This window comes from Corvus cornix, chromosome 1A (assembly GCF_000738735.6).
Source record: "Corvus cornix cornix isolate S_Up_H32 chromosome 1A, ASM73873v5, whole genome shotgun sequence".
Classification (NCBI taxonomy): Eukaryota; Metazoa; Chordata; class Aves; order Passeriformes; family Corvidae; genus Corvus; species Corvus cornix.
Genome location: NC_047057.1, coordinates 45,181,614 through 45,207,382, shown reverse-complemented (window position 1 = coordinate 45,207,382; position 25,769 = coordinate 45,181,614). Strand labels below are relative to the sequence as shown.

The 25,769-nt window shown below is 34.9% G+C and overlaps 1 protein-coding gene across 6 annotated transcripts in view; it reads right to left on the bottom strand.

Moving 5' to 3' along the window:
* The window catches only part of CFAP54 (cilia and flagella associated protein 54), a 102,309-nt gene that overhangs the window by 36,266 nt on the left and 40,274 nt on the right, over positions 1-25,769 (bottom strand). For 5 of the 6 annotated variants that reach the window (XM_039571438.1, XM_039571433.1, XM_039571435.1 and 2 more), the window contains 22 exons: positions 25,490-25,637; positions 24,360-24,515; positions 22,964-23,086; positions 20,821-20,955; positions 20,283-20,379; positions 17,264-17,353; positions 16,501-16,627; positions 15,542-15,635; positions 14,520-14,659; positions 12,664-12,882; positions 12,109-12,245; positions 10,230-10,405; positions 9,348-9,575; positions 8,915-9,138; positions 8,681-8,816; positions 6,988-7,102; positions 6,282-6,434; positions 5,574-5,771; positions 4,454-4,541; positions 3,813-4,019; positions 2,152-2,218; positions 282-464 (listed from right to left, as the gene is read on the bottom strand). In XM_039571438.1, the coding sequence (XP_039427372.1) occupies positions 282-464; positions 2,152-2,218; positions 3,813-4,019; positions 4,454-4,541; positions 5,574-5,771; positions 6,282-6,434; positions 6,988-7,102; positions 8,681-8,816; positions 8,915-9,138; positions 9,348-9,575; positions 10,230-10,405; positions 12,109-12,245; positions 12,664-12,882; positions 14,520-14,659; positions 15,542-15,635; positions 16,501-16,627; positions 17,264-17,353; positions 20,283-20,379; positions 20,821-20,955; positions 22,964-23,086; positions 24,360-24,515; positions 25,490-25,637 (3,241 nt within the window). The remainder of the gene's footprint in view (positions 1-281; positions 465-2,151; positions 2,219-3,812; positions 4,020-4,453; positions 4,542-5,573; positions 5,772-6,281; positions 6,435-6,987; positions 7,103-8,680; positions 8,817-8,914; positions 9,139-9,347; positions 9,576-10,229; positions 10,406-12,108; positions 12,246-12,663; positions 12,883-14,519; positions 14,660-15,541; positions 15,636-16,500; positions 16,628-17,263; positions 17,354-20,282; positions 20,380-20,820; positions 20,956-22,963; positions 23,087-24,359; positions 24,516-25,489; positions 25,638-25,769) is intronic. The other variant, XM_039571436.1, reaches the window with a different exon arrangement.

Sequence of the window (25,769 nt, the reverse complement as noted above, 5' to 3'; positions counted from 1 at the left end):
GTAATTTTCAGTACAATGTATTTTAAATAGCATATAATAGAAAATTTCCTCTAAAATGCCTAAGCTAAATGAACCATATGTTGTCATCTTCTAGAACAAACAACTTTCCTGTATTTTCTAAAATTTTTACACAGCAAGCTATAGCTTGTTTTCAGTGCCACAGAACCTAGCCATAGGGGTATTTTGTTAGAGGTTCTGAGGTATCTCATAAGTACACCCACACAGAAAAGTAAGCCCAGGTGTCTTAAAAATCATTTCCAGAGCATAAAAATAATACTTACTATTAAATTTTGTTTTGCACAATGTAGTTCAAACATAATGAAATTCAGACTTGCAACTACAGTAGAGATATCAGCTCTGTAGCGATCAGAGAACAAATCAATACCAGGAATAAGAATATTTGTTTCATACTGTACAAAGTCATAGTCAGTTGTTGGATGTGGAAGAGAAGCTCTAAACAGGGTCTGAAAGTAATAACAATGAATTATTTGTGAAAAGATGTTCAAGTATTAGTGAGACAGTATAAACTCCAACTCATAAATTACAACATAAATGAAACTCCATCAATGCCTTAAATATTCAGCTGTTTCCAGCCAAAATATTGAAAAACATTTTTAGAGAAAATGTTTTACACATGAAATTGATGGAGGAAAAAAAACCAAGCTGTAAATAGTCTAAGGACAGTATCTCTCAGATCATTTCTGGGAGATTTGCTGACTTTAAAGCCAGTTAAAAGTTGGTTTCACTCTAGTTTCACCTTTAACTAGCTCAGGTAGCACAGCTTAAATCATATAACTAAAAACTAATATGAAATTTAAGGAAATCATTTAAATGTTCTCTCTTAAAAAAGGAAGAATGCTAACATTTTATCTGATGTTGGATATTCCTTCCCAATTGTGTTTATCTTGCTGTAATTAGCAATGATATCCTAGAGAAATTTGCATTTACACTCAGATCTGAGATATTAACAAGCCTAAAGCCTATACCAGAGGTGGAATTTAAACAAGGTTATAAAAGGTTTCCAATTCAAGGAACAAATTACAGGCTTGAACTTCTTGCAGTACAGTGACAGTAATTGATTATATTTTTCAAGACAATCACCCTGCAAGCTGCTTCTATCCCAGTTAATATCAGACCCACTTCAGTCAAGTCACAATTTTTTCTACCATTATATAACAACATGCTTACTACCATTTCTGTCGAAAGGTGGCATCACCACTGTTCAGCTTTGTCATTGTTCAGCAATTACAGTGCTAGAAGCAAGTTAAAATTCTCCTTTACCTTTGTTTCTTCAAGTTGATCTCCCTTTGGTGAACTTAACAAGTTTTTCAGTGTGGCCTAGGACAGGTCTCACAGTCACAATCGTAACACAAGACACTAGACATTGTCATTGCTCTGTTTTGGAAGACGCCAGATAATTTCCTGAAGCAGCACTGGGATGAGTAATCACTGATCCCAGTAGAGTATAATTGGCAGAATACTTGTAGTTCTTTTTCCTGTATCACTTTTGCTACTGGCATCTTAACTTCCATTTAAAAGTAAACTGATTTTTTTTTTCTCTATAGGTCTTTTTTTCTGAAAGTTTGCAAACTTAATTTTAATGATCTTATTTTCTTTGTAAGTGAAACTGGATCATTTTTAATATCCTCTATTTTTAGAGCAAACTTCTTATAGAGCTGAGATTTTAGTACTACAAACTAATATTTTTCAGTGCTAAAAAAGATTCAGATTTTTTTTTTCTAAAGAGTCTGTGCTCTTGGTTGAAAATTTAAGACAATCCATGAAGACTCTACAGATCTAAGAGAGAGCACACTGCTGTTGTTGATGCCATCCAGCTCTTCCTGAGCAGAATACTTCAAGAGAAGAAAAACATATTTGACTGTCACATTTTTTAGTCATCTTCACTTTCCAGTATTTTTTCTCTGAGACACTCGAGCCTCCTATTGAAGTGATAATTTTTAGGCTATAATACAGCAATAATGTTAAAAAACAAAGAATAAAAGCATTGTATCTAATATGCATAAATTGTCAACTACCTCTGATCTCCATTTTTCTTTCACAACCAAAATGAAAAGAGAATTATTTTAACAGAGAGTCATTTTAGAAGAAATTTGTTAACTTCATGAATTTGAACTGAAATTGCATTGTTACCTTAAAAAGTATAGCAGAAAAATAGCAGTACTTTGTTCTTAATCTCATCTGTGATGTTGTTATATACCTAAAGCACAACAAATAATAAGAAATATTAATGTACCTATCAATATAAATTATTGAAATCCTTGGGCTTTTACTCTAATGTAATAATAATAATAACACAACTGAGATGTTTTCCCTTCTGGAAAACAACTGCCTGTTCTTTAAAAAGGTGCTCAGCCATGCCCTGCAAAGAAGCATTTGACCGAAGACATAGCTAGACAATGGGAGCTGTCCAGTTATCCTCAAACTTAAAGGAGAGACACAGGCAATCTAAGTGCAAAATCCATCTCATAAAAAACTAAAAAGATAAAGCAGATTAAGCAATTCACATCTTGAAGTGCATTTCACTCCATAAAGGAAGCCTAAGAAAACTACCACATGGACTTTCACATGGCAGGTGTCTAGCTAAATTTAATGACTCCCACACAGTACGTCCTCAGAGCCTTAAACTATCCTGGTAGCAGGGTAGACCTATGATCAACAATACTAGAAATCTTTAATTCAATATTAGAATCCTTTCATCTGCATTTTATAGCCTGTGACCAAGTTGCTGTAGAAAGAGCAGCTCAAGAGAAAGATGTTTAACAGTCCGAGTCAAGTCTAAACACAAAACAACCACCTGAGGGAGAAGCCTGGAGGACAGCTCCCTCCAAATCCTGACAAGATTTGGAATGGACATATCAACAGCAAAGGGATAGTATCCAGTGCAGCAAACAGGTGCCACAAACACCTGTAAAAGGAGCTAGGGATTTGGTCTCATCTAACCGGACCAGAAACTGAACCACAGGTCAGAATTAGAAGAGCTGTCATTTATAGTCAAGTTAAACTCACTCCTTTTCCTTTTGGGTGCTAATTCTAAGTGTGGCAATGCCACTTCATCCTGAAACACCCATGCTAACACTGAAATACCAGCTGCTAACGAAGCTACCTTGGATTATAGATATTTTACAGTGCCATCAATATGAGCTGCTTCACAGGTAAGGCAATTTACTTGGATGAAGCTCTGCCCTTTCATGGTTATAGTGTTTCTAAAGTAATTTAATGCTGTCTGAGATATTTCTGGATTTATATTTTGTACAATACATTGAGGAACAGCTCCGAATTACACTCATAGTGTTTTACCAGCAGTCAAGGAGTACTGGATGGAAATATTTATTGATGGTAGACTTTTGTACAGTAATTCAAATTTTATTTAGTTCTAATTCACCAGAAAACTAGTACTTTAGTTATTTATTTAGGCAGTAAATCTGACCCCAAGATACATTAATATTTAATATGTGCAATGACTTTGGAGATGTGATATTTTGGTTGATAATCAATATGACTGTAAAATCCTTGTTCTTATGACTTTTTATCATTTTGTTATCTTTTAGTGATCCCTCCATATAAGGTACAGCTGCATTTATGATCAAAGATGAGCACTCAAGAAAAGGGGAAAAAACAATATTCTCCAAAGGAACAAATTTCTCCCTGAAAAGAAAAATTCCTCTGCTTTTGATGAGTCCTTTTTATAACAACTCATTATTGGTTTTTAATTAATTTGAAGTTGCCTCATGTCTTGGATGAACAATTTGTTTAAAATATGGTAGAAATACACATATAGATAAGATACTTACTGAGCTATCTTAGCCACTAAGACTGCTGCATGTAAACATCCCCAAGCTCCAGCCTGAGAAAGAAGTTTCTGACTCATATCAGTTGATCTTCCAACTGCAAAGCAGTCTGTAGCATCTTTTGGAAAACCTAACTCTTGCCAGGTGTGAAGAGCATCAGTAATGTTGAGTGTTTCATCAAGGGCTTGACACCAATATTTAAAAGCATCTCTGTAACATAAAAAATACCATCATATTGCTGACATTTTCCAAAGTGGAAGATAAGCCCCACTTCATTTTTCCTTTATTGCCTGAGATATAACTAATTCTGATTGGGTCAAAAACTGAAATACAGTTTCTACAATACAAAAAAAAAAGATACCGTTCCTGGTCAAGAGATTTACTGGGACTCAAATCATCAAGCAATAGACAGTACTTCTTAAAAACACAGATATGCATAATTAATTTGCTTAATGGCAATTAGGTAGCTAAGAAAAATAAACAATGTCTAGGAAAAAGCCTTTTCAAAATATAGCTAATAGTGGGTTAGATGAAAGAAGTTATATGGACTAGAGGACAGCACAAGAACTTACAAGTTGTGGGGTACAGGACTGCCAATCAGAAAAAATGAAACAGTGATCTTTTTAAATTCAGTAACTATGTACCTTTTGCTTCCAGCATAAAAGTGAAGATTTCCAAGTTCATGTAGAGCCTGTACCTTGAGATCTCTCTGGTTATTCATTTCAAGGATTCCTGTTATTTATTTTTAATCAATTAAAAAACACATTGTCATATCATTAAACCAGTTACTGAGCTGTGGAAAAATTTTGCATGAGTAGACATGAATTCACATGTAATTCAATGCATGGGTATTTTTTTTTTAATTTACTGGTCTTTTATATTTTACCTTCAAATGTACCATTTCTTATTTCTACTAACCTTGAAAACAAAAATAAGATAGATATATATATATATGGACCTGTTTACTTAATATTTTGTATTTTTGTTCTTTCAAATTTCTTCCTGTCCAGAAGATAAACTGGAAAGCAGGTCATTGGCCCTGCTAAACAACTCTGCCTGCATACAGCACAGTAGCACTCTCACAGGCTCATTTTTGGAACCCTTGCTGCAAATAAAACCACTTAGAGCATCTGTTGACCAGTATACTACATTTGACCTGTTTAGCCATACAGCAAATCAGGTAGCAGTGAGGAGCTGTAACTGTATGAGTAAAGCCATACCAGAAGGTAAGATGGAAGCCAATTAACTAGGCCTCATATTCAAATACACAGAATTTGAAAAGTCTGTTTGCTAGGGAAAAAAAAAGTAATGGAATTAAAATGTAGCAGTGAGGAGCTGTAACTGTATGAGTAAAGCCATACCAGAAGGTAAGATGGAAGCCAATTAACTAGGCCTCATATTCAAATACACAGAATCTGAAAAGTCTGTTTGCTAGGGAAAAAAAAAGTAATGGAATTAAAATGAATCCGCTAAACATTATATCAAATTCTGAATTAGGGATTAATCAGCATAACATCACTGAAGTAATGCTTTTTCATAAAATGAGATAGCTGTAGAGATTATGAACCAAGCAGTGGCTTGGTTAGGATCAATGCAGATTTCCTCAATCAAGAGGAAGAAGGTTGGATATTCCTGGAAACCAGCCTTCAGACAGTTACAGCTGTCTGACAGAGAAAAATAACAATGGAATAAACATGTATAAACACAGATAGGCAGAATGCTATTACTTCTTAGCTGTAAGCAGAAACTTCTGAAAAAAATTACCTATTGTTTGTTCATAGGAAGAGATAATTACTGAAAGCTGTGACTTTGGCATTGGTCTACTCTCAACCATACTGGAGAAATTATATTTTTCTTGAGAAAGGTCACATGGTGCTGGGAGAAATATCACTTCACCTCCCACGTTAAATTTCAGCTTTCTGCTTGAAGAGCTGTGACTGCTGATTGCTCTTCCAGCATTTTCTAGATCAGAAAAGTGATTTATAGGATCAGTTTGGAAAAGTATTGTACCATTTCTAGCATCACAAATATTTTCACACAACGTTAGTCACACAAACATACAATTCCTGTGTACCCTATTTTCATTTGTTTTCCCATCCTATAATTCTGTGTGTCTCCTAATTAAACTCACTGGACATAATTCATTGGTCAGTGTAACCAAATAATATGTGCTCTGTTAGTGAAAATAAACTTGGGAAGATCTGCCAGTCAGCCCTCTGACAGAGGTATGGCTGTAGACAGACAGGTGACACAGCAGCATGAAAAAAATTTATCATCCAACTATTAGACAAATCATAGGAGATAAAGCTTAGAGGTTGTGCTTATAGAACTTCAAATTTAACTTCATATTCTATATTTTTGTAATTGTCAATAACTGAAATTTGAATTTAGAAAAACCTGTTCCTTTCACTCTTTACTATTTTAACTGCATATACACTTAACAAGGGAGAAACACTTCAATGAATCACTCACCTTGTGTGTGTGCAAGAAATAATGAAAGTAGTTTTCTGCTGTGTCTCAGTGCTCTGCTGTGATACTTAGATTTTTCTAGAGTTTCTCTAAAACATCTCAGTGTATCATTCACATCAAGAGGCACACAAACTAGGGCTTTTGCTTGATTGTCATCTAAAAGGAATTAATAATTATGGAGAAAAATTTTGTAATATAGAAATAAACATTTTTAGTAAATCACCCTCTAAAACATATTTGAACATTTTCACAACTTCAAAACTGAAGTATATTAAAATTTTCCCCTTTATTTCCTGTCGCTTTATGAATTTAAGCAAATTATTAACCACTAGGAACATTAATTCTATCAATAACAGCGCTGACTCACACTTAGCTTCTGGGTATATTGCTGGATATCCAACAATAACAATGGAAAACTGGACCAAGACCACCAAGCTCCCTCATAGGCTGTAGATTATCTGGTACCTGCTTTTCTCTGCTTTCAGACATAGTCTATTTTGAAAGATCTTGACAACATTACAATCCATCCAAAATATCAAGAACAATAATTTGAAGACAAAGCTCAGTTTATATTAAAAGAAGCATTGTAGGAGAAGTGGAAGAACTATGATAAGGAGGAGAAACAGATTCTTTTTATAAAAATCCAGTATGAAACAAAGGAAAGACTCTGGGAGAAAAGAGAACACACAGTAGTGAATTGTGCTCTGACCTGTAGAATCATTATTCGTCTCAGGACTGAAAAAGTATCCAGGAAAAACGCCTTCACTGGCAGAATGGGCAACGGGCAGCCGTAATTTGTACCCTATGTAGTTTCTGCAGCTCATCTAAAAAGATGGTTTTGTTTCATGATAACTGAATAATATTAAGAAAAATCAATGTTTGGCTCTTACAGTTAAACATCTATATACTCAGTTATATGACAAAATAAAAAGAGGACTAATTAAGACACCAATGGCCCATAACTAGCACTCTTGTCAGTTAGAGGTGAAACATTCACACCTAAATATTGGATATAAGTGTTTCGAAGCTACTGAACTAAGCTTATCTCTGATTTGGTATTTGCCATAATCATGAGCAACTCCTTGATGTTCTGAAATACTCCAGCCTTCTTTCCCCAGACGAACGCATGCTTGCACAGAACCTGTCACCGTAACCACGCCTAAAGGGCATGTTGCCTGGGGAACACAGTGGAATGCTGTAGAGGGGGATACAAAATAGCTCTAAGCAAGTAACCACAGCAGCCTAACTAACTCTGGCAGAGAGGAAAACTTCCAGACTTCTATGAAGGACTAATCCTCAACCGACTTTTTATTTTGCTGATGTAGTTACATCACTTCAGAAGGAGAAGGACCAACAGAACTAGTTCTACACTCTCTGAATGGCACTGATTGATGAAATGCAGCCATAAACTCCAAATTTTTTACCCGAAATCCTTATTACTATCAACTAACACTAGTCTTCAATCTGTAAGCCGTCTTTCAAAGCTATGATTACTTTTCCACAGCTCAGTTATCAGCATTATGAGATGGTTTGCCATGGTGCCCTTTTATTGACAAAGGACTGCGTTCTCAATGGGTGGGCTGGAGAGAGTCAGCAGGAAAGAGAAGACAGAGCACCTCAGCGGCCCTTCTGAGCCAAGAGTGCCTTCAGAGTCCCTGCAAGCCCTGGGCACCACTGTGCTGTCTCTAGGCCAGGCAGTGGCTCCTGAACCCCGTGTTCATGTTCATGTTCAGAACAAACCTGTTTGGTACTCCAAATCCTACTTCCCCCTCCTCTCCTTCAACTCCCCTCTTACATTAGTAATAGAAACATCCTAAAAACATCCACAGTGAGATTGACTTCAGCAAAACTTCTTAGAAATAAATGTTACATTAAAAAAACGTTTTTAATAGCTAATTCAATGAAAAATTTCCACGTGGCACTGTTAGTAAATATATAGAGCCATGGCTTTTAATGAGAGGAACTTTCTCAGCTGCTTTGGGGTTTTTTGTTGGTGATCAAGTTTTTTAAAGTTTTTTACTGGCATTGTCAGTGTTTGGTTTAACTCATTATTAACTTTGTTCTTTAGGAGCAGTGTTCCAATGCAGAAACAAAGCAACACACAAATAAATGTTCTAAAGTTAAAAGAGTGGCATCAAGAAATAACATGAAATTAGATTCAGGCTTATAATATGGAATGGGTATGTTGTGCATGGAAGAAATGTCCTCTGGCTCACCTGCTGCTCTTGGAATCATGTCATACAAGCCTTTTCATGCACTTCAATAAATCATGATCATTAATTTATTATAATTGAATATTTGGGAACACTATGAGAAAGCATATTAATCTCTTCAGTGAAAGTGCTTCTGCATATTTAGTTCACATTAAGAGTCAGTGCCCCAAAAAGAAATCTGTGTTTCACCTTCTGTGCAGCATCAGCCAGATGTTTTGTGAAATGAGATTCACAGCTGTCTGGGCCACTGAATTGCTGCATCCTTTCCAGCAGCTGCCTCTGAGCATACACCAGCAGCGGACTCACTTGTTCTGTGTACCGCTCACTGGAAAAAAACCAAAGTGTAGTAATTAAGCAAGATAATTGTATATTAAACTATATCATCTTAGTTTTAAAATTTTTATTAGAGTTGGTACAACTTACTGCGTAAATATGTTAAATTGTATAGCTATGTGTACCAGTGCTTCCCACTTCTTCATTTGATATAACAATTCTACTGTTTTAAGAATCAGATTACATATCCATCTCATGTCAACCGTATTTACATCATCCAGGGGAGGCTGGGGATGAAGATTAGAACCACCATTCTCATCCATAATACCTCCTAAACAACTGGGAATGCAAAAGTCTCCTTCGGGATCCACAATCTACAGCGAAGAAACATCATTACAGCTGTTATTTTCAAATGTGTTTTTAGGACAATTCAATTACAAAGATTAGAAAGCACTGTAATTATCTAAAGAACTTGCTACAGAGAATAAATTGGAGATAGCAGAATATAATGCAAGAAGGAGAAAACTATCTCTCTAGTGAAAATGTGATAATAAAGAGTTGTCTTAATAAAAATAATTTTTACCTTAAGAGAACTGCTTGCTTGTAGGTCAATTATCATATCAATGATCATGTCTGATGCAAAATAAAATGCCAACCAGATGGTGTTCCTAAGAAAATCCCAGGTGATGGGAAATTCATCCATATGGGAATGCGACTGGTTAGCAATCCATTGAAATTCCTGAGTATAATTCCAAAGTTCTCGACAAGCATTTTGAAGCAATGTCCAGTGGCTACCACGGTGAGCAAGAACCTGTGTACACCATTCAAAATATAATTATACCTTGGAAATGCAGAAATTAAAAGCTTCGTTCTTTTATTTCAAAACTTAGACATACATAATTTTTTGGAATTACAGTCTGGGTGTTATAGAACCTTAATTTTTACCTTTCAATAGAAGCATTAGTTTGTAATTTAATTTAATTGTTGGTTTTGGTGTGAGAATAAGAAATAAAAATTAATTCACACCACCTATATGTGTGTTTTTACTTAGGTTTAGAAGGATCTATGGGAAGACTACTTAGTCGACATTTCCTTTCAATCACTGGTTCTCCTGTTTCTAGTATCACATTCACTAAGACCTGTAAGGGGAAAGGTAAGTCTGCAAGTATTTTCAGAAAAATTTAGCAAGCATGAGAAGGAAAGTTACAAAGATGAAATGAAAAATAGAACAATTACATAAATTATTGCATGTTTGATAGAAATATACATTATGAGAGGTGCTATGTCTGACATTGCATATACATTGTATTTGGGCACTTTTCAGAAGACAAGAAAACATTGCTTTTAACCAGTGAAATGTTTTTGAAGTTTCTGAAGTGTAGGATCTTTTCATGTAGAAAGTAGTAAGTATTGTAACACAATGCTTAGTAATAAATAGTTTAATAAGAAACCAACCACATCTTACCACTGCTCTTTTCAAATGCAAGAATATGCTTGTAAAATGCTTCAGTAAAAGGGTAATTGATGGAAACTGGTCCTGTTCTTCGGGGGTTTGAGAGATGGATACTTTTGTATCCTTTGTTGTTGGACTTCGAGGAGTTCGACTCTGTTTAATTCTGTTCTGAGGAGATTTATCTGTGACTGAAAACAAAAAGTTTGCTCGTTAAAATTGAGTTGAAGTTCTCAAAAAAGAGAAAAAAACCAGCCAGCTAGGATTTTCCTCTGGCAGCTAAATACTTAAATGTTAGGAAATGCCAGTGTTAAGGTTATCATGTTTGTAAGGTTATGATATTTAAAATATAAGATGCTTTTACTTAGGAATTGGGAGAAGTAGGGATGAAACCAAATTTGAGCAAAATAATAATGGGTACCAGATAGTTTTCAGCCTCAAGGCCAAAACACAATCCTCAATTAAGCTCTAGCAAGAAATCTCTTGGCAAGCTCGCAAGAATCTTTGTTAAACAGAAGCCTCTTAAAAGGAGATGTTAGGAAGAAAGGAGGATTTCTGACAAATTCTGTGGTATGTGTAGAATTGCTTCATTATTTTATTTGCTACAAATATCCCCCAATGCGAAATGCAAAGGTTCATGGTAGCGGGATAGGGTAATGTCTGAACTATAGGTTTCAGGCAGAAACTAATTCCAAGCTATACAGTGTTTGAACTCTGTGGTAATCTACACATTTTATGTAATTCTTTTAATCAGAATTGTTGTAAAGGCTAGGAGATAGTAAACAGGACTTCTATCAGGTTTCAGCCACTTTCAGTGACTTGGTTCTCAGTGACTGGTAAGCATCAAGACAAAAGTGTTTATGTAAAAGCAAGCTGTTGCAAAGAGAACCAGTGAATTCAAGTGCTAGTTTTTGTCACACCTCCTTGGAAAAGGCAAAGAGAACAGTTGATTTAACCTAAGGAAGTCCAACATGGAAACACAGGAGAATTTTGATCTTTACAGCTGTGGCAAGAATGTGTCCCTGAAGTGCTATTGAAAAGACCAGGCCTGTGATTACTTCTTGAACTTCTGGTGCCTATGCAGAGTACTCTGTTTTGACTTGTATGCTGTCACTAACGTCTGAGGAAATCAAAGTCCTGCATTTCACAATTACCCACAGACAGGAGCCTTTTGGCTCCTGTTGAAACCTCTTAGGACTAAAAATAGCTAGAATAATAAAAGTCAAATGTGAAAGAGAAATTAAATAAAAGTGGTAGAAAATAAATTGGTCCTGAGGTAGCTTCTGACACAGGGAAACACTGGGGAGAAAGCAGTAGAGAAGGAAAATGAAATTCTACTTAAAATTTGAAAGATAATAATAAACTTCAGTCTGTAACTTTAAAAACTACTTACAGAATGACCAAGGAAAATTTTTACCTGCTAGGAAATGTCAAGGAAACTACCAACCAATTACAAACCTCATAAACTGAAAGAAATTATCAATGAATTCAGAATAATTTGGAATATTATCAATTGGATATGTCTAGGTAGTGTGTACCTGCAAACATAAAGCTAGTGTCATTAATTTCTCTAAACTTAGAAACTTGTTGCTAAAGTATAGGATAAAGAATAACTAATTGATAATATGTAACATATTTATTAATAGATTAAACAATGTTCAGAATTATTAGATATGCTCCATCAATTACTATGACTTCTGTTATACTAGCTGTGACAAAAAAATATAGAGGACAATTGAAATCTAGAAATGTCTTCTATTAACTTGGCGTGACTGACGGTTTTTCCAAAGGTGATGTGGAGAGCTAATGATGGAGGTCAAGACAGACAGAAATCAAGAGAAAGAAAAAGTTAAGTTCAAACTGATTTCAGTTGTGCACCAATAAAAGTTCTTACAGGACTGGTTTTTGGTTGTTTCTGTCTTTTCAAGGAGAGAAGGAGTTGGCTTTCTTAGGTTATCCTCTACAGCTTCTCTTGCCAGTACAGTGCCAGAATTGTTTAATGAGAATATCTCAGGATCCAAAACATTGTAACTGCAGAATGGGAGAAAGAGAAGAAAACACAAAACCCCCCCGCATATAATATCAAAAAGAATTTTGATATACATACACAAAATTCAGTTTCTCAGACATGAGTACTTTTCAACAGCTTTAGGAATCAGAAATAATTAATTATAGCCAAAGGTTGCAAGGAACCAAAAAATAACACAGAATAGTATATTTCAAAGCTTTCATCTCACCAATCAAGTGAGCAACCAAAACTGTGCCTGATGCCCACACGATGGAAAGCAAAACCTGTTACAAAGTAACAAGTAATTTGTATTTGAAAGCTGAATCGTTCACATGTCAAACTGTTCATATGAATATATTGCAATTCAGATCTGTCTGCATTAACAGCAATAACACAATAATCTCTGTTAGTAGCGATCACTGATAGTGCAGTAAGATGTACCTGTCCAAATGCTGTGAACCACTAATTCCAATATTATATAGCTCTTCCAGGTTCTTTTTAAATAAGTGGTAGTGTGCAACTGCCAGATAGATATTCATCTGTGACTTCCAGGGCATCTCTTCAAGACACATGTGACAAAACTGACTTCGGGTTACATATTTACGCAGCAGCATCACTAAGGTTTGATGAGCTAATTTCTTCAACTTATCCTTGCCTTTCCTAAACCAAAACATATGAAGTAACAAAAAATTAAACTCTGTTTTCTTGAAGCTCTAGAAAAGAAGGTCCTGATAAAGATACACAGATATCTTGTTGCATATCCACAGGTTTACATGCATAAGCAGATAAGCATATGACATAGCTCTAACAAAGGCTTTTGCTTTAGTCAAGCAAAGCAATTGTGCTTTCCCTCTTTAAGTGCACCTAACACACAATAAATCCTATTTTATATCTTACCAACTTCCATAAGGTATTTGTCTTAGTACTTTTAAAAGTTTAGCTCTCTTTGAAGTTATTTGTACCTGAATCATACAAACAGATTTTTACAGCAAACACAATGTGCTTCAAACAGTCAGTTCAGGAGGGTCTACTAGTATACTATAAATCTGGATAATTGTTTTTATTGCTTTGATTTGGTCATTAACAATCTCCAATATGAAGAGAACATAGTATTTCAAATCTGGATGCCTGCCTTTAATTTCCAGCCAAAGCTTTTTTAAGTTTCTCTGACAGATGAAAAGATTCTGTATTACCTCACAAATATACAATGCTATATTCAAACCAAATCTCTTTTTTTCTTTTTTTTTTTAAATTAACTGTAAACCGATCCCTTTATTAATCTAAATTAGTTTTTCTGCCTGTTTTCCGCCTTTAAAATGTGGGCAGAATAGCATACCACATACAATTTTGATTATATTATATAGCATTACTATTATGTAAGATACAAAAGAGTAGCTGAAAAAAACCCAAGATAGGTTTAACATCCCCTTTTCTGCTGAAAGCCATGCAAATCATTTTAAGGTAGGGATTTTTCTGTAAAGGACAAATAATAACATTTTAGGATGGTTTAGGTGAATATCTAGAAGATTACATGGAAACTTTTCTACGTTATTTAAAACACTTCCAGAATCAGTTACATAATTGCTTACATGCAAATATTATAATTCCCTACTTGCAAATTGTTGGAAGCATAAGTGACCGAAGAACCAAGTTACAAATACTACAAATTCTTTTAGGTCAGAAGGTAATGTTATTAGCAAGTTAACCAAATATAAACAAGTATCTGCCAAAAGAGAGGTGAATGAATATCTGATGTTTTTTTAATCAAAAAGCAGTTTTCTGGAAGCTGCAGAACAGATAATCCAAAAAGACTAGAAGAAAGACCACAAAAACCATTCTGAAACTACCTGAACATCAGGAAATAATAAATATTTCTTATTAGCTTTGTAACAGGTAAACTCCCCAATGCAGTTTGAAAAGAATTATAACACACAGATTAACAGAGCTTTTCCACCTTGACGAATCAACATGCTCAAGCTAACACAACTGAAACACAAGCTTTGATTATTAATACAAAGACTTGAAACCTTTAACAGCTATTTTCTTAAACAGAAATGCAACAGTTTTTGTTTCCTTGAGTGGAAACCAATATTATATTAAACTAAATCAGAAAAATGAAAGGACTGTGCAGAAATTAATCTCTTTAATATAAAACAAAAATTAAAACACACACTTAATTGTAAACTTGTCAATTGTAAATTGTAAAATTGTAAAATTTACAAATAAGTTTGTAAAATTGTAAATTTCAGTCAAAATATTTTTTCCTGTATATGAGCCTGACAACTGTATTCATTTACCCTTGTTTTTCTGGAGAATTCATTATATCTGGATTTTTCAATAAATACTCTCTAAGAGGTCCTTTTTTAGGCAAGGCTTTTTTTTTTGGTTTCTTGGCAGGTGATGCCTTTGGTTTCTTTGAAGGTGAGGTATCCTTTCCCTGTAAAAAAATCTTGCATGAAAATCTTAAATATACTTCAAATACTTATTTATACCTACATTATCAATTACTTGAGGTATAGAGCAGTTTGGCTTATGTAGGAACAGAACATTAAAAAAAAAAATCTGGAACTGGTTGTCAAAATAAGACTGCAAAAGAAATACAAATTCCAGAAAACTTCCCAATTTTTCTGGACAGTACATGTCAAGTGCCTGACACAAAGAAGCTAGCAAGTCCCTAAATATTTTCTTTCATATACCAGCGTTTTCATTGCAGAAATAATAACAGTCCTTTTCCTATTATTATAAATAGTAAAACTTTGCAATGCAAAAACTGAGAGAGAAAAACCCTTTTCCTAATCTATCTCAGATGCTAGCAGTACCACCTTACTAGAGGATTATAAGGGAGAAAACTCTTCCTCCAAAATAATACAAATCCATTAAGATTATTTGTATCTTCCAGTAAAAGTAAAAATTTATTTTAAATTAATCCTGAACAAAAATCCTTTATTGTGCAATTAGAATATCTGCACAAGGAGTTAACCATGAACAATTATTCATAAAAAAGTGTAATACATATTGTACGCCATGTTATTTAAAAGGGAGTGAGGAAAGGCAAGTTTCTGCTGATTTTGGAATGCCTTATTCTGGTTCATCTCAAATTCTCACAATTGTTGGTCTTACAGATGAATCCCAAGCCAACTTTTCTTCCTGGTTTTAGGAGTGCAGAGGTCAGCTGAGGGCTGGAGTTTGCATCCCAAATTTTAGCAACTGTGGATGTCCCTAGCTGAGGTTTTCATGAGACAATTTTTAAAAATTTATTTTTGTTCTTATGGTATTGCTACCCAGTAAAAACACACAACTCCTTAAAAATAAAACTCACTTTCTGAACTCCTGCAGCATGTGTGCCATCTCGCTGAGTGAAAGATCTTGCTTGTGTTGCAATTCCATCAGTACCAAGGAAGTCTTCATTCCTCCTGATAAAAAATATTATTATAATCATCATCATCATAATCATCATGTTAAACTCCTTTCATAGTAAAAGGTTATCTCTGGGGACATATAAAGCACATCATGCAATTCCTATTTCATTTCCAGTTTTAAATTCAAAAGATTTTCTTTTCTTCACCCTCTTTAGAAAACAGGAAGTCCTAACTTCCAAGGTTTATTACAGAAATCTGAATTTGTAAGTAACAACTATATCAACTTCCTAATGCCAAGTACAACAAAAACAGTTTGTTTCATTACCCAAATTATACTACAGAATTCTGCAAAGAATTTCTTCATGTCCTATTGTTTTGGTCTCTTGTAACCACAATTCCTGTTCCCTAAAACATATATCTCATTTTCACTGGTCATTTTCCTTTCACATTTTAGAAATACTAGCATGCTTTTTTAAAAACAGGATGCTTTTAGGCAAGTGTCTACAATTTGGCTCCATTTATCTTTTCCCTATAGAATTTTTTTGACACTATAGTAGGCCCTGATCAGTTTGGTTTTGATTTAACCCAATATACCTTCCTAAGCTATGCCACCGCCCCATAATAATGTGGCTAATTGCCACAATATTATGTCTCCAGGTATAATCAGGTCACAATACAGTATTTACTGTAGCTATGTAATCCTCTGTGTTCATGGAACTTCTGCATACTAAAGGTCATGGAAATTACTCCTGATGGCTGAAACTCACAGCTTCTTTTTAAGTCTTACCAGGTAAAACTTACAGTTTCTTTTGTAACTGTGACTCTCATGAGCCTAAGTAGTAATTTTTCACTACTATAATAGTCGTTTTTCACTATCATAGTTTTTCACTATCGCAGTTTTTCACTATCATATCACTACCTTTTCAAGTAAACTTCCACACTGTCTGCCCACTCCAGAACACATTGAAACTTCTCTTCATTCAGGACTTTGTGCAAAAGTTGAACAAAGAACTCAAGGAAACGTGATTGCCCTCTGAATTTAAGCACTGCAAAAAAGGAATAAATAACACAGGTGTTTATGCTGTAACGATTCTGAATTAAGCTACAATTACAGCTATGTATGTCTCAAAGCACTTATTCATGTCATGCTGCATAGTCATAGAGACACTAAAATCAGGGATACAAAATGGCAGGTGCTCAATGCTTCTTGTGATTGGGCATCCAGAATCACAAGTTCACTCTATTTAATAAAATTCTAGAATTACAAACATTCTAGAGACAGAGATTCCTGTGAATTCCTCTTCCAGTAAAATAATTTACTGTGGAAATGGGGTATCTCAATTTAAAGGGAACATTCCATACAACAGAAACTTTGAAAACTTGGCACATTTTTATTTAAATTTGTTTCTAAGGTTATTAGAAAATAAACATTATTCAATTTAAAATATTAATATTTTATATACTTAGCATCAACACCCCAAACCATTGGTTACATTCATTTCTAAATGTGTTTATATTGAGAACTTTTTATAAGCTATGTTTCAATCAATTTTTTATATTTGAGAACCAAATGAAGATAACATTTCCAAGAGCTTATTCCAAGCAAGAATGAGATTACTTTACTGGCAACTTTCTGAAGTAAAAAAGCCTTTATAATTAATAAAAACACCAATTATCCCTACCTTCTCGATAAGCACGCTCCGATGTCCAACATGAAATTACAGGGTAGAGGAACAAAGGAGATTCCTGTCCTGTAAGCTGTGTTCCAGGACCTACATCAAAAACCAAATGAAATCCATTGTGAAAAGCACTGAGAATATACAACAGAAACTCCACCTGGAACTGTAACTAACAATTAAAAAAATCCTTCTCTAGCACAGAGATTGCTTTTAAATCTCTCACTGTCATCCAGAGAGCAATTCAAATGCTTGCTCTTTTCTTCTAATGTAAGTAGCTGTACAACTTAAATAAGAGCTTACAGATGTGACTGATAAACTTCCAGCTAGTAGACTAATAAGGAGGATGTCTGGAGTTCATCAAAGGTCTAACAAAGATCCATGTAAATCATATGTGGAGGTGAATGTGCAGAAAGAACATGTCAAAAAATGTGTTTAAGGTTATACAGAAAGAACTGATCATATGATACTGCTATTGACTAACGCTTGCATTCATATTCTGCATATGGATAATGTAAGTAGGTAGAGGATTTTTTTTCTTAACCTAAATGTTTATATAAAGATATGTATATAAATGGATTTCTATTCCATAAATAATATATTTTTTATAGATATAGGTGTAAATAATATATAGAATACACAGATGTAAATAGAATACAGAATATATAGGGCAATAACTTGGATTCAAGCTTCTGGCAGTTAAACAAAAGTGCATTACCAACTGATGAGCACCAAAACAATGTTACATGTGCTACTTGTTATTTTTCCTTAATAAAGAAACACAACCTACAAATTTTGTGCTTAGACAAGTCCTGAGGTTGAAAAACATCAATGCAGCAAATCCCTGAAAAAAGCCAGATTAAAAATGCACTCTGGAATCACTTATAATAGTGGATCAATAGCTACAACCTCCAGTGAGAGCAGTCAGTTTAGGTCTGTTGAATGTAAATAATGTCCAATTAAATAGACAGCAGGAAAAGCAGACTTCTTAAATTTTTCTTTTTAGGACACCCTTTCTTAGTACTCTCTCCCATTTGACAAGTTCAAAAATATGTTGCTCCAAACAAGCATTTTCACAAAGAAAAATATGTCCCAAAAATGTTTAAATGGGAAAATATTTGAAATTTCAGAATTTAAATTGTACTGTGTGTGAAATACTTTGTTTTTCTCTTCTTTGGAAGAAGCAGATTCAGCTCTTTTCCATTTTTCTTGTAGACTATCATCAATGGAATGCTAAGTGTTGACTCAATTATAAGGATTTCCTATGACAAGGCTTTTTCAAAAACATTTTTAACAGCATGCCCTACAGGTGTGCACATTGCCCTAAACCATTCACAGATATTCCTAAGGACAGCTGCAAGTTTTGCATGGCCTCATCAAAACGCTTTTTCTCAATTTGTATCCTGAAACTTATTGACAAATAGGCTAGTTCAACAACAGAGCAGACTTTAACAACCAACTATTTGCCAGCTACTGAAAATGTGGGTTTTTTCTAACTGATCAGTCCATTAATTTTTTTATTATGTAATCAATGTGATTTTCAATTAACTTACAGAATTCTTTCATTATGTAACTTGTTCTGCAGGAATGTAGGCATCAATGTGAGAAAAAATGAAGGATTAATGCACAGATTAATGGATTTTTTCCATCATTCCTTATCCTGTTTTTTACAAGAATGCTTTCTCTTCAGAACAAATGCATATACAGAGATGATGGATGATAATTAGCACTGGAGTGGCGTGGTCTTGCAGCAAAGGCCAGTTGCATACTGGGCTATACTACAAACAGTATGGCCAGCAGGTCAGGGGACATGACTATTCCCCTCTATTCAGCACTCGTGAGACCACATCTAGGTTACTGTGTTTGGGTTTGGACACTGTAATACAAGACACTGACATAGTGGAGTAAGTCAAGCGAAGGCCAGCCAAGATGATAAGGAGCTATAGTGCATGACAAAGCAAGAAGAGGCTGAGGAAACTGGGTTTATTCAGTCTTGGGAAGAGAAGGCTAAGAGGAATCTACACCTATCTAATAGGAGGAATATGGAATGTGGAGACAGACTGTCCTCACTGACAGCACAACAGCCAATAGAAACAAGCTGGCAATCAGAAAATTCCAAACACATATAAAGAAAACCTCTCTAACCATAAGGGTGGTCAGCTGTTGGAACAGGTTGCCCATAAAGGTTGCAAAATCTCTTTCTTCAGAAAGATTCAAAACTTGACCAGATAAGCCTCAGAGCAACCTGATCTAATTGTACGTGTTTGAGAAGGGAGTTGGAATAAATACCTTCCAGAAATGCCTTCCAACCAATACTATTCTACAATTCTACCCAGGCTCCAAGGAGTACAAGATGTCACATAAATATAATGGGAAAAATTCAGTAGTGTCTCTGAGTTTAAGTTCTAACCAAGTTTTCTTTATAATTCTTACTTGTTAATTCATCTAACTTTGGCAGAATTATTAGCCAGAAAATTCTTGTGCTTGATCCAGACTCTAAGATATTTTAAAATTCATATATTCATTCCTGAGTTAAAAGGTAGTTAAATACTAGTATGCATGCAATTCCTTCACAAAAAGGACAATTTCTCTTAAATTTCTTCAGGGAGAGTTTTCTCCACTAAAATTTCCTGCAGTGGCCATTACTACTAGCATTGGCAGGGTATTAAGACAAGCTATAAATGGACAGTGGTCTTTGCCACTGCATTTTCTGATTTAAGAAGATAAAGCAAGCCTAAATAACATGGAATTCAATTGAAATAGATTGGGAGAACATATATATTTGCAGAATTGTACACAAATGAATATTCCTCTGAAAGAAGAAATGAGTGTTCCACTGGAAATGACAAAAAATATGAATACACATCACTACCAGGTGATCACTACCAAGATCATTATTGCTTTGACTGATTCATCATGGAAGATATAAGAAATAAAAGTACTTCTTCAGTAGTTTTTTTTTTTACAAATAAACCATAGAAAACTCCATAGAAAATGGTAAGAAGTGTTTCAACAGTACACCTACCTGGTTCTGTCAGTTTGAGGAGACTTGTTTCAAGAGTACTCAGATTTTCTGTTGCTTTTGCCACTGCAGCTAAATGGGATGCCCTTGAGGAACACTTCTGAAATATTGAATACTTTGTTATGAAAACTTAGCTTTAACTTAACTAAAACCAGCATCTCAATGGTGGAATTTAGCTTAGATCCCAAGTCTTCTAAATCTATACCTTATCATTTCATCTACACTGTATTATTTTTCTTTTCTGATGAAATAAAAACTGTGTTCCCGATTTTTTTAGCACAGCATATTTTGTCAAGCATGGGGACTTCCCATCTCTGGAGGTGTTAAAGACCAGGCTGGATGGGGTGCTGAGCAACCTGGTCTAGTGGAAGGTGTCCCTGCCCAAGGCTGGGGGTTGGAGCTAGATGATCTCTAAGGTCCCTTCCAACCCAAACTACTCCATGATTCTAGAACAAAAAAAATTTAATAAATCTAGCCTTCAAAATAATAGAATACAGAATTTAGAGAAAAGAAAAGTGAAAACCAGAGGAACTACTTTTACCTCTTTTCCAGTGTGTGTTTCTTTAGTTTTCACATCTCCTGACAGGCTGAGTGAAACTGTTGGTGAGATCAACAATTTTTTCCCATAGTTAATGATAATTACAGCAAGTTCATACTCTTTCCATGAATGTAGTACCTATTAAAGAATCATCTGTTATATATTTTTTGGTTTACATAACATGCAATATTTCATTACTGTCAAAATGCATGAATATTATAAATAGAAATTAATTACTCAATATGCAAGTTTCTTTTAATAAAAAAAACCCCAGGACTGTAGACATGTAAAATAATTGGAATTGCAGATACGTTATCGATGTCTTCTATTTCTGCTTAGCCTGTTCCTCAGAGAATAGAAAGATTTACCCAGAAGTATCTATTGCTGTGATTGACACTCTCCCTGTTCTCAGGCAGTACTGCTATCAAAGAATATAAAGGGTAAGTAAATGATCATCATTTACCTCTCTGGTATCAAGTGCACATTTTAAAATCCCATCTGTATTAGTGAAAGGAGTAGTGAAATTTATTTTTAAACTACGAAATTTATAAATTAACAGTGTAGCGAATGTTTTTAGATGGCTTTGTCTCCTTTAGATAGAGCTCTAAAGGCCCAAGTGCTTCTACTATGTGCAAGCTAACTTCACATTAGGATCTTTGCCTTTGTGATCCTAAGTGTATAGATTACCTTAGGATAAATACAGTACATGACCTGACTGTAAGTCAAAAGAAAACCATATACGACGCTTTAATGAGAAGCATTTGCAATTCACTCATCCTCTTTGCTATTCTGTATGCTACCCTGTTGAAATGCTATCTCTAAGGAAAAAAAATCAGCAATATAACCTGTAGTCATTTAGCTGAGGAATCCAACAACAAACACTTAATCAAGGTTTCTAATAGGTTTTATTGGCCCTAAGAGCATTCAGCTGGGGCCTACGCATGTGGGGCCAGGAGCTTCCTCTCAGCTCAAGTCTAAGCCCACACTCCCTGCTGGTTTCTATATGGCAGGAATGCTGGTCTCCAGCTCAGTCCAAGCCATGCCTGGGTGTGGCAATGGATCCACTAGACTGGGCACCTGGCCCATGGACCAACTTCTGAGCTTGACCTCAGACTATTCCCAGTCTATATGATGGACCAGCCTGCTGGGCTCTGTCTGACCCTAGCCACTTCACCAGGCCTTATCCTGACCTGTGGACTGACTTCCCAGCTTCAAATCTGACCTGCCTTGTCACCACAAACTTACCTGATAATCTGGATGCCTGGCTGAACCTCACTACCAGGTGCTGCTCTGCCAGCCATGGCATTGTCCTTGGCTTCTGGCCTCACAGCCATGCTGGCCTTGCAGAGAATTTTCAGGGTTATTTGATACTGATCTGCTCTTGTGAGGTGAGCATGGAGATTGAGCTCCTATAGAGACCAAACTGAGGAATCACCAACACAGGGGAATCCCTCCAATCATACTGAGCTCAGCTTCAGTATGAGCTCTTAGCTGAGGTGTACTCAAAGCTAGAGGAAAGCTGACTTTTTCAGTATCACACGTTTATGATAGCAAGTAATTTAAGTGCAGCACATCTCTAAACCCAAGGAAAAAACTCCAGTACCATGCTTCTCCTTATCTCACTAAATAGATTGAGTATCTGAATCATAAATGTCATCTACAGATATATATTATGGTTGAAAGTCAAGGTGTTCTATTTCTGCCAGCATGCAAGACTAAACAATATAAGGTCTCTTGTATCTAATCAGCAACAAAACCAGATACGTTAATCTGATTAAAACTACAAATATGGCTTATTTGCAACAAATAAACTTTTAAACTTATATATTATGTGCACATCTTATTGGAAATAGTACTACCTTAAATGTAAAAATACACACAATGACATAAAATATGGACCTAATGACATGGACTAATAGTTATAGACTATTTTCTGAATAAATAAATATTAAAAAGTCAAAATGTCATTGTTATATAAAATGCACTGATTCAAAGATTCTAATAAATATTTGTATGCCTTTACTATTTAAGATTGCTAGTTCTCTAAGATATTCTGAGGGCCAGCTTACTAAATCTCTTTTTTTTTCTCTAAATGACAAGAGCTATATCTCAAATTAAGCTGTAAGCACAACAATACACACCATACCTTTGCTGTATGATATGAAATACAAGCTATCATATGCTGAATACTCTCATAACATCCTTCCTGTCTCCTTTGCAAAGTAGCACTTGGAATTTCTTGGAGGACAGCCAAGCATTTAATGAGGATCTGTAAATACAAGGGTTAAAACAAAGTTTGGAGTCTGGAGCATACTTACAAGCTTGTACCTCTGTACAGCCTATTGTATTTGATGGTGAACTTCAAAAATACTTTGAAATCTAATGAATAGGATTTTTACAAATGCCAGTAATAAAATTTCCGTTTAATTTAACAGTGTCAAGATTTCAACCACAGCTCTTTGGAATAAATGACATGTTCACATAAAATCCCAGATATTAAATTATAGATACATGATGGATATTTTTGCTGATTTAACTAACATGAAATCCAAGAATGTTTAATTCAGCAAGACTACATAATCCTACTGGAGGACTGCTTAAAAATATATTGAGATGGTCAGAATTTCAAATTAAAGAAAAATATTTCCAGTATGCTGTAAAAATAAAATTCTTCTTTCCCCCATTTTGACTATCAGACATGAAAAGAACATGTGGCTAAATTATTTTTCACTTTAATTAAGAAATCTGAAACAGGAGCCATTTCCAGTGGCTAGTTGTCCCTGTAGTAGGTCACCACAGCCAACAACGTCTTAAGCAAGAAGCTATCCCTGTATTCAAATAGATGATTTTTTTTTTAAGTCTGTGTCTCACCTGCAGTGCAGTCACCTCATGCTTTCTCACAGAGTGAATACACTCTTACTGCTGCCACCTAAAAAGGCTACCTAATTACAGGGAAAAATTTGCATGTTTCCACTGTATCCATACTGAATCTATAAAACACATCTGCTTCATAAGTGGCAGGGAAGGATTCAGGTACTCTGTTTTCAAAGAGAGGGTGCTTGCTTCTGGAAAGGAGCACATGCCTGAAAACTGAAGACTGCATTATCAAAACACTGAATAGCTTTCTTTTCTTTAAGAAGAAAACAAAACTGGATATGAAGCAAACATTCCAAATTTAAAAAAAAACTAAAACCACAGAAACACAGGCAAATGCTGCTTTTCTTTCCTCAAAATTGCCATCTGTAAATAACATTCATGTAGAAGTTGTATAGTAGATTCTGCTACAGTTTAAAATACCATCAGTCACCCTAAAGAAAGAATCAATACGGCAATTACCTCTCCGTATCTGAGAGCGGAATGTGTGAAGCTTACACCGAACCTACATGCATTGGGGACACATAAAATTATAAAAGGCTTTTCTTTCATCAGCTGTTAAGAAGTCGAAGCCTAGATATTTAGCTCTCCAACTGTCTATTATAAGTTTAATTTGAATCACCATAACTGCAGGACTTGACAGCTGCTTTGTCTTACAATGCTCTCACCTGAACTACTGGCACTAAAAAAATCTTGTGATAAATCAGTGGGGCGAGGAGGCCGTAACATTGTACAACAGACTGCAGGGAGTAACTTGCATCGTTCAACCAGTTGCTAAGTTCAATTGCCACAGCCATTCTTTCACATTCTGATAATCTTGCAACCTGTAAAAGCAAAACACATTTTGATTTAAATATGCATTCTGTTGTTTCAAATCATTTGAGAGTGGAAGAAGACAAATGTTATTGCAGTTTAAAAAGCAGGATAAGCAGCAAGTAAGATAAAAGCTTCAAAATGAATTTACATTGACACCTGTTAGAAGTATATTAAAAAACACATTATTCCTGATTCTAAAAGAAATGATTGCTCTTGATCTAAGTGTGCCCTCTGAGTTTGCCCATAAAACTTACAAATTGAGTCTGATTAATAACCTCAAACTGTGGAGTGGAAATTTCACATGCCAGCCTCTCAGAGTAGGTAAGGGAAGGATAATTCCTTCCTTTCCCTTCAAGTTACCTGTTGCAGTCCTGGCTAGTGCAAGTTAATCCAGTAAAGTCACTGAGTAATCAACTGCTCACATTTTTTACAAGTACTTCAGCAAAGAAAGGAATACAATAGGAATGCAATAAAACCAGAGGCAAAGCTTGACTACCTGAATAAAAGAGAAAGAGGCTTTTTTTTTCTTTAACATGCCATTATACTATAAAAATGTCTGAAATAAAGTATTAGTATATTAAAACTATAAAACCCTATTAGAAGGCAAATCTTAATTAAAGTATATGTATTTAATAGCATAAATATTTAAAATTAAAAATTTGAGGTACATCTTAGTAGGCTAAAAATAACAATTATTATACTTCTTTCTTAAATTATAGTCTACCACCACTGAAGTTAAGAAAAATCCTTCCTCAGTAGGAATCAGTGGGCTTTGGATTAGGCAATAACTGATTCAGGAACCATCGTTCCAGCGGGATGTAAACAATCAACAGTTTCTGATATACTTCAGAAAGAAAACCCACAGATAATGGAGAATTCTGGAAACAGGACTAGTTGATTGCAAAATCTATCTTGCAATGATGAAATAAGGCTGATGAAAAAGTAAAATCAAATCCAGTATATTATTTTAAATCACACATACTTGCTCCTTATAAAATATCTCATTGGAACAGATGGAATCACAGAAGAGCGCTCCTTCCATGATATTAATGTCAGAGACAGCAAACATATTCCTCAAAAAGAGGTGCAAGGTAATAGGAGAAGTCTGAGATACAGCTTCAAAACGTAACCTACAAAATACAAAAGCAAAAGAACAGTAAAAGCATGTTCATCATTATTCAGATCTTGCATGCCTGAAACTGCATTATAATAAAATAAAGGTTTTAGTTTTAAAATTATGGACAAAAAGGATTACTATAGCT